This window comes from Rhododendron vialii, chromosome 2a (assembly GCF_030253575.1).
Source record: "Rhododendron vialii isolate Sample 1 chromosome 2a, ASM3025357v1".
In the NCBI taxonomy this organism is placed as follows: domain Eukaryota; kingdom Viridiplantae; phylum Streptophyta; class Magnoliopsida; order Ericales; family Ericaceae; genus Rhododendron; species Rhododendron vialii.
In genome coordinates this window covers 6,070,761-6,083,113 of record NC_080558.1, presented here as the reverse complement: position 1 = coordinate 6,083,113, position 12,353 = coordinate 6,070,761, and the positions used below count along the sequence as shown (strand labels likewise).

The following is a 12,353-nucleotide window of genomic DNA, read 5'->3' as shown; positions in this document are numbered from 1 at the left end:
GTTTTTGGATGATTTAGATTGAAAATTAATTGTGACGGGTCATAATTGAAAACGAATTTCAGTCATTGATTGCGCAAATAGAAAGCTGAAATTGCTATTGCTATGTGAACAGAGCCTCCGTGACTCGTGTATGTATCCTTTTCTTGACAACCAAGAATCGAAAAACCCACGAAATGCCTGGACTTGCGAAAGCCCAGTAATCCCCAATTGGTACACCTGAGACAATTGCCTTCTCTAGTGCAGTAGAAGCACCAGCACCTACAGCAGCAGAAGAAGATGGAGGGAGGTGGGAGGGGGAGTTGGGGTTTGCTACCAGGATTTCTTTCTAATTAATAGCTTTACAAAATTACCAGGATTTCTTTCTAATTTTTAACCTTTATTTTAATTGGGAAAAAAAACTAATTAATAGCATTACAAAATTACCAGGATTTCTTTCTAATTTTTAATCTGGATCTGGATAAGCAAGCCCATGCTATCCATCATTAATGCACGTTTTCCATTATTGACAGATAAACTTTATCAAGTCAAGAATATCCAAATTAAATTCCCTTCAACAACACTTTATCCAGTCAAGAAAATAATCTGTATATATACCCATTGTTGTACGCACACAAAATTCACACCTTCAAATCATAAGATGGCTCTCTTCCTTCCATTTGCCATTCTAATATTTCTCCTCGTTTGCATGCAAACACTGTGTGAGCAAGGAGATGTGAAAGTTTTCTTTAAAACTACTGTTCACATCAAGAGCGACGTTGCGGGCCAACTACGGTTTCGTTGCCAGTCCGGAGACGATGATCTTGGAAATCAGATACTCAGCACCGGTCAATATTATGCTTTTAACTTCCATCCATCCTTTAGTACTCTGTTCTTTTGCCATTTTTACTGGAATTCCCTGGACGAAAGCTTTGATGTTTACTCTCAAAACTTGGAGAGCATTTGTGAACATAGTGTTGTGCATTATGACTGCTTCTGGCGTGTGACACCCATGGGTTTTTATTTTAGTAACAATGACAAGGATTACAGGTTCATAAGATCTTGGTAAGTGAGTCATTGTGTGTTGAATGTACACAACATTGAAATTTTAATATGATGCAAAAGAACATGTTTGTAACACCCCGAATTTTGGGTACGTTAAATAAGAAATTTTATTGAAAAATAAACTGAGTCGGGCTCTTTATTAAAACAAAGCTTAAAAGAAGTACTTTTATTACAAACGGAAGGGAATTAAGGTTCCTAACTACTGCTCCGCTTGTTCTTCCATCACAGCTAACTCCTCGGCTCCGAAGGCCTCCAAAGTATAAAGCTCACCCTGCTCATCTATGAGATCTGACATATTATACCAGCGTTGCCACCAATATAATATGCCAGGGTCACCAAAAAGGCAACATCGTGAGCTACAACGCTCAATAGTATAATCCAAACCCTCTAACCCTTAACTTATGAACAAGAGAATCATAAAAATAAGATATAAATCATGCGTAATGACAACAGTTAATCAAATTCACATTCTTTATTCAAACTAACGTTAACGTTAACGTTGACTTTTCTGACTCATCGTAGGCCATGACGTTATTTTCACCTTTCTTTTTCCAAACACCTTTCTAACTCACCCAACCTCGGTTCCGCCGCGCCGGGTTCCCGAGTATTCTCACAATGGTTCCGCCGCGCCGGGTTCCCATTGGCACACAATTGCATTGGCTCCGTACCGCGGATAACCAAGCCACACACCCCACCTCGGTTCCGCCGTGCCGGTCTCCCGAGTATCCTCACAATGGTTCCGCCGCACCGGGTTCTCATTGGCACACAAATACACACATCTCACATAATACCCTTGAAATGGTCATTATGTAGTTTCCAAAATATTTCCTCCCTCGGATAAACACATTTTCATCTTCGTTAACACACCCTAGGTGCCATGTCTCTACTTTCTTGGTTCTCGTGTCACGTTATCATGCATAGACTCCGTGGTGTAAGACTTTCCACATAAACAAGCATTTATCGAAACTCAAAATGAATCCAACAAGATCATCCAACTCTAGACTACTTAACATGCTTGAATCACCAATAACGAACATCATGCATTTCATACATTCCCAACAAAAGATAACCTTATCTACTTTAAATAAAATGATCAAGTTACTTCCTAATGAACTTATATTTAGAGTTAGGGTACAAAACTACTTTATACTTGGGATAGTAGATAAGGATAACTACCGTTCTTCTTGGCGGTGGTCGGCTACGAAGATTTGGTCGTCGGTTTTGAAATTCGGCGGCGTAACGGCGTTGGTTTGCTTCGAAAGGAAAAGAGATGTACTTTCTTTTCCTAGAAACAACTTACTAACTTTAACTAAGCTACTTTAAAGATCTAGAAGTGATTTTGAAAGTGGTTTGGTAGTTTTGCTCAAGAACTCAAGAAAAACTAGAACTTTGAAACAAAGAACTCTTGGAATTTCTAGAGAGAAGTGAGAGCAATGGTTGAAGGTGTGAGTTCAAAGCTTGGAGTGAACTTCTATTTATAGGCAAGCTCTCCCTCCCTCTCTCTCTTGGCCGGCCCTCTCTCTCTCTCTCTAAGTCTCATTTTTTTATTCCAAAATCTAAGCTTTCATGGAAGATCAATGGCTAGTTGCTAGGCTTGCATGGCTAGGTTAGTCCTTGAATTTGATCTTTAGAAGATTTTATGGTAGAAAGGAGGTTTGTACAAGATTCTTGTATTAAACAATTTGATACTTGTACAAAAGAGGACAATGGTGGTTATACCTTGGCTAGGAAGAGTAAACAACCAAGGATTTGAAGTACAAAGAAGGTCAATGCCAAGGTACAAATCAAATCCCTCTTCTTTCTCCTCCCCTCTCTCTCCCTCTCTTTCCCTCTCGGCTTCTCTCTCTCTCTCTCACGGCCTCTCTCTCCTCTCTCTCTCTCTCTCTTGTACTAGCTATATACATATATATGTACTACAATGCAAGAATACAAATAAAATATAGGTACTTTTGTACAAAAAATCAAAGTAGTCTTTAAAGATTAAGATTTTCTCCGTAAACTAATAAATTGGCACATGTGTACTAAGGCAATATTTAAATCATCCAAGTACTTATATAATATATACATGGGTACTAATGTACTCTAAGTAGTTCAACTTCCCATTAAACTAATCCAATTGGGTACAAAATTCCAATATAAAATAATAAAAAAGTACTTTAAGAATCTTAGGCCTTAAAGACTATTAAGTACTTACATAATAAAATAATATGTACTTCATCACATGGGTTTTAAGTAAAAGACTAGTTTAATAAATCCATGTACTTAGTTGAAAGAACAACCTATTACCCAATGGATAATAAATCTCCTAACTTTTATTGTCCAATGGACAATAGTAACTAGGAAACTTTTGTATTAAAATAATCAAAGTTGTCCTTTTAGAAAATTATAAAATTCCATTTATAAATATATATATATATATATATATATATATATATATGAGTACTTGATATTCTAACAAAGAATATCAAGAATATAAAATCTAGGGTTTCTATTGTCCAATGGATAATAGTTCCCCTAACATTTATTGTCCAATGGACAAAGAATAAAACCAAAATAATAAAAGAAAATAAATAAGTAATTCCTTAGTCTAGAGTTGAAAAGGTTCACAAGGTTCAAGATGGGTAAAATGGTCCATCTACGGTTAGGGGAAAGCAACTAGGTGGCTTCCTGGTTCGGTTCCTCCAACAAGCCGGTTAGAAGCTAACTAGGCTTGCTAAGTAGGGCTTAAAGTCAAGAAATAAATTTTTGATGGGCTAAAACGTAATTATGACAAATTACAGGAAAAATTAAGGCAATACAAGCAATTTAAATAATAACTTGAATAATAAATAACTTTTTATTTATTAAAATTCAGAGTTATTACAATGTTTGTGCCATCTAAACCATATATATGTCCTACACTTTTTGAATGTTGCGTATCTGACTTGAACACTTGTATATCTTGAAGAGTTTAAATTATTTCCACATTAGGTGGAAATCTGAAGGTTTCCACCCATTTTGTTCAATATGAATGAATATTGAGCAAAAATTAGACTACTGAATGAAGTACTTAACAATGGCGTACCCAACCTGTTGGTATCCATGGTCTAGTCGAATGCTTCAACATGTTCAAGTTGATTAAAAAAAAAAACAAATGAAAGAAAGAAAGAAAGGATGGCAATGTTTTTTGTTGTGAAACATGCAAAAAAAAATAAGTTCGATTGGCAAGTTGAGTAAAAAAAACAGAAAATGTCTCATATTATTTGTTATTTGATGGATCTACTCGAGATGCTCTTAAAGGCTTTTAAGCAATGACAAGGAATTTGTAGTTATTTCATGTAAAACTAGAACCCCACCATCGCAACTTAAATTTGGAGAAAATTGCAACAATACTTTCTCTCGCTTTTTTATCAAGCAAAAACGCTCTTGTTTACTTGAAAATGTCTCATACTCCATTTATACTTTATTTTAAATAATCACCCAAGAATGGCATTTTCCAGGAAAAATAGGGACCAATCCTGCGTTCGAGATTTAGATCGTAGGGCCGTTCAAAAATATATATATATTAGATCGTAGGTACCGGTAGAAGTATATTCCACATGAATGGTTTTACTTTCCTTGTCAATATGACAAAATGGAGAAAATTTTCGGTGTCGGGTGAGTATATCCCACGTGGTATCTACTAGGCACATTCGGGCCGTCCAACACTCTTTTCGATGGCTCGAATTGAAATTCTCTCTCTCCTTTCATCCCAACACTTTCTCTCTTCTTCTTTTTTCTCCAAATCCGAACCATCCAAAAATACAATGAACGACTCGAATGCGCTGAGCGGACACCATGTCGTCGCCACTGCAAAATTTTCCGACAAAATGAATCGGCAGGGATGAATGCTAGTGTTAGATAATGGTGACATCATTATGAATCTACAACTTAAGAATTCTAACAGAACAGTAACGGAGGAGGAATATGAGTGTTGTCGGCAAAAGTAAGGGAAGATAGTGTCATTTCAAAAAGTTCCGGGGAAGCTTGTCAGAAACATCAGGGATCTGTATTGTCAGCAAAAGCAAGGGAAACCCCTAGCCAATTGGTTGATGGCTATGCTTATATATAATTGTTTCTACATATATATACTAATTGATAAGAATCTGAATCTTGGGATCAGTCGCAAGGAAATTACTTTTTTTTTTGGTGAATTACCTACTCCAGTTGAGATGCTTTTGATTAAACTGATTCGGACATCTAGTTGTAAAAAACAAATTATGTATATATGTACAGAAAAACTTTTTTACGGAGTTTTCCGTAAAGAAGATCTACGGAGGCCCAATATCATGCGTTCAAAATGTTTTGGGACGATTCGGATTGAAAATCAATTATAACCAATAATAATTAATTCTGACCGATCATAATTAAAAACGAATCTCAGCCATTGATTGTGCGAATAGACTGTTGAAATTGCACTGCTCCATGAACAGAGCCTCCGTGACTCCTGTATGTATCCTTTTCTTGACAACCAAGAATCGAAAAACCCACGAAATGCCTGCACTTGCGAAAGCCCAGTAATCCCCAATTGGTACACCTGAGACAATTGCCTTCTCTAGTCCAGCAGAAGCACCAACACCAACAGCAGTAGAAGCACCAGCACCAACAGCCGGAGAAGAAGATGGAGGGAGGAGGAGTTGGGCTTTGCTACCAATCCTGGCGGTTCACGTCGTGAGCGAGTACAGGGGTTCTAATTAACCTAGTGTTTTATTCAATTTTTATCAATAATATTCTCTGAGTTTATCTGTGGATTTAAGAACTGCTCGTGGCTACAAATACCTACCTCATTTGAAATAGTACGCGAACTATTCTCTTCGTGAATTCTGCTACGTCATCTTTCTGGCATGTGTTTTGGCTAGTCAGCCAAAACAAGAAGGAAATCTTCATGTCTTATCTACATAACCTTTACTTCCATTGAAAAAAAAAAGAAGCTAATTAATAACTTTACAAAATTACCAGGATTTCTTTCTAATTTTTAACCTTTATTTTAATTGGAAAAAAAACTAATTAATAGCTTTACAAAATTACCAGAATTTCTTTCTAATTTTTAATCTGGATAAGCAAGCCCATTCTATCCATCATTAATGCTCGTTTTCCATTATTGACAGATAAATTTTATGAAGTCAAGAATATCCAAATTAAATTCCCTTCAACATACACTTTATCAAGTCAAGAAAATAATCTATATATATACCCATTGTTGTACGCACACAAAATTCACACCTTCAAATCGTAAGATGGCTCGCTTCCTTCCATTTATCATTCTAATATTTCTCCTTGTTTGCATGCAAACACTGTGTGAGCAAGGTGATGTGAAAATTTTCTTTAAAACTTCTGTTCACATCACGAGCGCCGTTCGGGGCCAACTACGGTTTCGTTGCCAGTCCAAAGACGACGATCTTGGAAATCAAACACTCAGCACTGGTGGATATTATGATTTTCACTTCCATCCATCCTTTCGTACTCTGTTCTTTTGCCATTTTTACTGGAATTCCCTGGACAAAAGCTTTGATGTTTACGCTCCAAACTTGGCGGGTAGTTGTGAACATGGTGTTGTGAATTATGACTGCTTCTGGCGCGTGACACCCATGGGTTTTTATTTTAGTAACAATGACAAGGATTACAAGTTCGCAAAATCTTGGTAAGTGAGTCATTGTGTGTTGAATGTACACAACATATTATGAAATTTTAATATGATGCAAAAGATCAAACATGTTTATGCCATCTAAACCATATATATGTCCTACACTTTTTGAATGTTGCATATCTAACCTGAACACTTGTGTATCTTAAAGAGTTTAAATTATTTTCACACTAGGTGGAAATCCGAAGGTTTCCACCCATTTTGCTTAATATGAATGAATATTGAGCAAAAATTAGACTAATAGATGAAGTACTTTAACAATGGCATACCCCAACCTATTGGTATCCATGGTCTAGTCGAATGCTTCAACATGTTCAAGTTGATTAAAAAAAACAAATGAAAGAAACAAAGAAAGGATGGCAGTGTTTTTTGTTGTGGAACATGCAAAAAATAAGTTCAATTGGCAAGTTGAGTTAAAAAAACAGAAAATGTATGTCTCATATTATTTGTTATTTGATGGATCTACTCGAGATGCTCTTAAAGGCTTTTAAGCAATGACAAGGGATTTGTAGTTATTTCATGTAAAACTAGAACCCCACCATCGCAACTTAAATTTGGAGAAAATTGCAACAATACTTTCTCTTTTTTTTATCGAGCAAAAATGCTCTTGTTTGCTTGAAAATGTCTCATACTCCATTTGTACTAATTACGAAAAAGACAACCAAAATAACCACCGATCGATGGAGTTTCCAACATCTAAATTTATCACTGGACTTGAATCCTTCATTTGATTTGGATGTGTAATTTGTCGCCAGTGTGCGATTGATCTTTTTACCAATTGTATTAGATGTACACTGTAGGTTATAATATTTTATATTAATGAATTTCTTGGTGGTTCATAAACAACAAAACAAGAAGGTTGAGACCAATTCCAAACAAAAATAAAAAAAGATGAATCTTCGCGGTTCTGAGGCTTCGACCCCGTTCCGCTAACAACCTTTTCTTTAGTACTTTTTGTTTTTTTTCAAATTTTTTTCGCGTTTGTTCATTTTGTGCCAAAAAATTTTAACTTTTTATTTTGTTTCGATAAGACGAATTGGATTTTTACTTTTTTTCAAATATTTTGGAAAATAACTTTTTTTTTGTTATTCTTCAAAATATTTGGATAAAAAAATTACTAAAATAAGTCAAAAAATTTTGACATGAAATTAACCAAAATAAAATCAAATCAAATAAGGACAGAAATAAAAAAGGCCTAAAAGCATTTTTAGTGCTTAGTTTAATATAATATAACATGGGGTCTTAAGTGGGTGTTCCACTTTTTAAAAATAAAAGATTTTAGAAAATGAAGGTAATTTTAAATTTAAAAATTATATATTTATGTAAATAATTTTTTTATTTATATAATCTTGTTTCATAAATCTCATTGAAATTTTTAATACTGAGAAAAAAATTAAAAAATTATTTTTATTTATTTTATATTTAAATTTAAAATTACTTTCTCTTTAAAAATAAAATTTAAAAAGAAAGCAGAACAGATAGCGGATTGATTGGTGGGTATGCTTTTTACATACTACTTCCTCCGTCCCTTTTTAAGTGTCCTGCTTCGTAACTCCAACTTATTAAAAAGACATCATCATTACACCTTTCACATCAACTTTTTCCTCCACTTTCCCTACTTACCCATCATCATTACACTTTTACTCACTAACTTTTCAAAATAAAATCTATTTTTAGGGACAAAATAGACAATATACCAACTTTTACCCCCCTAACTTTACAAAATGGACAGTTATTAAGGGACAGCCCAAAATGGAATACTGGACACAAAAAAAGGGACGGAGGGAGTAATATATACCAGAATTTGATTCTAGGATCAGTCGCGAAAACGAAGCTTCTCGACCGCTCTGGATCTCTCTCTCTCTCTCTCTCTCTCTCTCTCTCTCTCTCTCTCTCTCTCTCTATATATATATATATATATATATATATATATATATATATCCTTTTCTTGGCAACCAAGAATCGAAAAACCCACAAAATGCCTGGACTTGCGAAAGCCCAATAATCCCCAATCGGTACACCTGAGACAATTGCCTTCCCTAGTCCAGTAGAAGCACCAGCACCAGCACCAACAGCAGCAGAAGAAGAAGATGGAGGGAGGAGGGAGGAGGAGCAGGGGTTTGCTACCGATCCTGGCGGTTCACGCCGTGAGCGAGTACTGGAGGCTCGACCGGAAACCGCCGGTCACCGCCGCGCTCGTCGCCGCCAACACCCTCGTTTACTTGAGGCCCGGTGTCCTCGATCGGGTCCTTCCTACCATAGATCAAGTCTGGTTCAATCCCTACCTCATCCTCAAGGTACGAAATTTGTTCACTTTCTATTGTTTTATGGCCTAGGGTTGTCTTGTTCGTACGAATTCGTGGACCGGTTGTTTTGTTAGTGGAAATGCTGGAGAATGGAATTTGGGAATTTCGAATTTGTAGGAGTGCCTGTTCAATCGTTTAGAAAATGAGCCGAGCCGAGCCGAGCTCTGAAGTGTCCGAGCTCTGCTCGTTCAAAATTAGCTTAGCCCGTCCCCAAGGGGATGGCCTAGTGATCAAGCCTTGGATTCAGCGGTTTGCTTGGATTCGAGACCTCTCGGGTGCTATCAACTTTTTTAAGGCAGAGCATACGGAGCATTTGCTCCAGCTTCAAGTGGGCTCCGCAAGTAGACGGTGGATTTGTGGTACTCATGATTAGTCGAGGTGGGCATAAGGGACACCTAGTTATAAGAAAATAAAAAAACTAGCTTAGCCCGAGCTTGAGCGTGAGTCGAGCCGAAGTGATTGAGCTCAAGCTTGGTTCTTTTGGTATTGACATGTTCGAGATCGGTTCATTTACAAAAGGAGATGAGCCTCGAGTTACAGGCTTGGCTCGTTACCAAGCGAGCTTAAAACTCGAGCTCCACTCGTTCTGAATGGAAGCATGTTTTGAGAAAGGATCTTAGGGTGTTTAGGGTTGGGCTAGGAGGGTCTCTTCTTTTTCTTTTTCTTTTTTTCCCGAGGAGGGTCTCTTCTTTTTCTTTTTCTTTTTTTCCCGAGGAGGGTCTCTTCATGCCTTCCTTTTTCCTGTCATCCCTTTGTAACGATCATGGTGGCCATCAGTCCACACCGTTGTCCATGTATCAGTAGAAGATTCCACAGCTACCGCAGCCCCTGCTTATTCAGGTGGAACTCCTGGTTGAGTAGTTACTCGGAATGATGCCAAGATATCAGTATCATCCCCCCTCGGGAATGTAACTCTGTTCCCTGTCCCCACTTTCACTGAAAATGAAGAGATGAATTGATGTAATTTTTAAAAACCGTCGGGACTTATTGATGAGTCGAATCCTTAACGAGCCTTGAGCATCAGTTTATTGCAAGTGAACGGCCAAACCAAGGAATAATTTCTGGTTGATGTATGCAATCTTACCGCGTTACCGGGATGCATTTTCCATTACTTGAACTTGGGGAAGTTGATTATATCCTTGAGACATTGTGAAACTTTACTGGTAATTAAGGATTCTTGGGTATTTATGGTCAAGTGTTTGCTTGATTTCTAGAGTATGGTTTATAGGACTTGGAAACTTATTGTACACTTGCTAACAGTTTCTGTTTCGGGTTTGGTTTGGCACATGATTCGTGGGGAAGCAGGAGCCAACCTAGTTGCATGTTCTCCGCTTACGTGCTTGCTTCTCAAATCCATATTATGTCGATGTAATCATTTCCCGAGTTACTAGAATCCTTCTTTTGCCTTGTAGTCCAGCATCACAAACTAGTTTCCTGAAATGACTCCATGTTGGGAACAAACGTAGTCTCTAATAGCCTTTGGCATAAAATTACCGCTCTAGCCCTTAACCGAAAACAACTCTTGATTCGTAGTACATTGAGTCTCCAAGCAAATGAATATGGACAAAATTAATCATTTTGATCATCGAAATTGGATTCGAGCAAGCACACCCTCGGGAGGGTGAACAAAATTTTCTCATTGGGTACCAATCAGATGACAGATTTATAAAGCATTTTGCTTATGCATTCTTTTTTCTTCTATTGCTCTTCTTGCTTATTTGGCAACTACAGAAGTGTTCTGTAATGAAGGGTATAGGTAGGAAACGGCGTAAGGGGCACAGACCTCATGCTTGAATTACACGACACAAAACCCAAAAGATAGTACTAGATTTTTGCAAAAGGTCAAATTTGTTGTTGGAAGAGCTGTAGCTTTACTGAATCTTGTCTAAATATGCATTAATCTTTACGTACATTTGTCCTTTTAAGGTGTGATTATGAATGATATTTGCATCTGTTCCCTCATCTTTTAACATCTTCTTGCCTTTGGTTGAGCAGCACAGGGACGTCAAGCGCCTCTTCCTATCAGCATTCTACCACGTAGGTGAATCTCACTTGGTATACAACATGATGTCACTTTTATGGAAGGGGATCCAGTTGGAGAGTTCAATGGGGAGTTCCGAGTTCGCATCTATGGCAGTCACCCTCCTCGGCTTATCCCAAGGCGTCACTCTATTACTGTCCAAATCCCTTCTACTATTCTTTGATTACGGAAGACCTTACTACAGGGAATATGCAGTTGGATTTTCCGGTGTACTCTTTGCCATGAAAGTGGTCCTCAATTCCCAAAGTGATTACTCTAACATCCATGGACTTATCATTCCATCTCGTCTCGCCGCTTGGGCGGAACTGATTCTTATCCAAGTATTGGTTCCAGATGCATCTTTTATTGGCCACCTCGGTGGTATACTCGCTGGTATTCTCTATCTCAAGTTGAAGTCTTCGTATTCGGGTGGTTCCGATCCACTGACAGTTGTCATCCGAGGTCTTGTGAATGTGGTGACTTGGCCTTCAAGGTTTCTACGGCAGTTCGGTTTGTGCAGAAGGCGGCGGATTACGGGCAGAGGAACTGTGGGTAGAGATCGCGGGAGTGCATCCGGCGTGTGGAGATGTGAGGCGTGTACGTTTGATAACTCCACCTGGTTAAACGAGTGCGAGATGTGCGGTACAAGGCGCGGTGGCAATGGTTTGTCGTTCCTCGGGTCGTCAGATGACCCGCGTGTCGTTCCTTTAGAGGAATTACGGCGGAGGAGAGTTCAGAGATTTAATCTTCGGTGAATGCAATTCCACTGGAACAATTGTAATACTACCAAAAGATGAAATTTTTAGAGGGAGATAAGTAAGTCGTAGGTGTTATATTCCCACCCCACGAACCTGTCATGAAAATACCATATGAATAATGAATATCCAAGCTTTCGGATGTTTTTTTTTGAACGGCAATTTTTTTTTTATTATTAATTCTTGAAATTGTTACAAAGTTTTCGGATGTTGGTATTGCTTGCGTAACCATTCACATTTGAGTATGTGAATAATTGATGATTAAGTTGTTGCTTCACGCTATTCCACTAATGGGTGTTGTTGGCCCGATATAAGCCAATACAAAAGGGAGGTCTCTCATTCCATAACCCGTCACATTGAATAACCACTAAACAAGTGCATGACCTAAGCCACGTGATTCGTGAGCGGGAGTACGAATGCGAACATGAAAATGTTTTTGAAACACGTCTTAATCTAATAAAAAATTCGTGAGAGTGAGTGTTTAGAGTGTTAGACTGATAGCGCAAAATATTTTTAAAAATTATGAGACTAAGGGCATGATGTTGCCTAAATATACTCTTTCTGTTCCG

At 37.7% G+C, this 12,353-nt stretch overlaps 3 protein-coding genes across 3 annotated transcripts; all 3 read left to right on the top strand.

Annotated features, from left to right (window-relative positions):
• The first annotated feature begins 637 nt into the window (after positions 1-637).
• LOC131317005 (S-protein homolog 2-like) lies at positions 638-1,570 on the top strand. The gene is made up of 2 exons (XM_058346587.1): positions 638-1,041; positions 1,564-1,570. Exons 1-2 carry the CDS (start codon positions 638-640, stop codon positions 1,568-1,570), a joined length of 411 nt encoding a protein of 136 aa, XP_058202570.1.
• Positions 1,571-6,296: 4,726 nt separating this feature from the next.
• LOC131317004 (S-protein homolog 2-like) lies at positions 6,297-6,917 on the top strand. The gene is made up of 2 exons (XM_058346586.1): positions 6,297-6,700; positions 6,878-6,917. The coding sequence occupies exons 1-2, from the start codon at positions 6,297-6,299 to the stop codon at positions 6,915-6,917; spliced, it is 444 nt and encodes a 147-aa protein (XP_058202569.1).
• Positions 6,918-8,525: 1,608 nt separating this feature from the next.
• On the top strand, positions 8,526-11,983 carry LOC131316424 (rhomboid-like protein 14, mitochondrial). The gene is made up of 2 exons (XM_058345779.1): positions 8,526-9,000; positions 11,005-11,983. The coding sequence occupies exons 1-2, from the start codon at positions 8,794-8,796 to the stop codon at positions 11,782-11,784; spliced, it is 987 nt and encodes a 328-aa protein (XP_058201762.1). The 5' UTR covers positions 8,526-8,793; the 3' UTR covers positions 11,785-11,983.
• Positions 11,984-12,353: the final 370 nt, after the last annotated feature.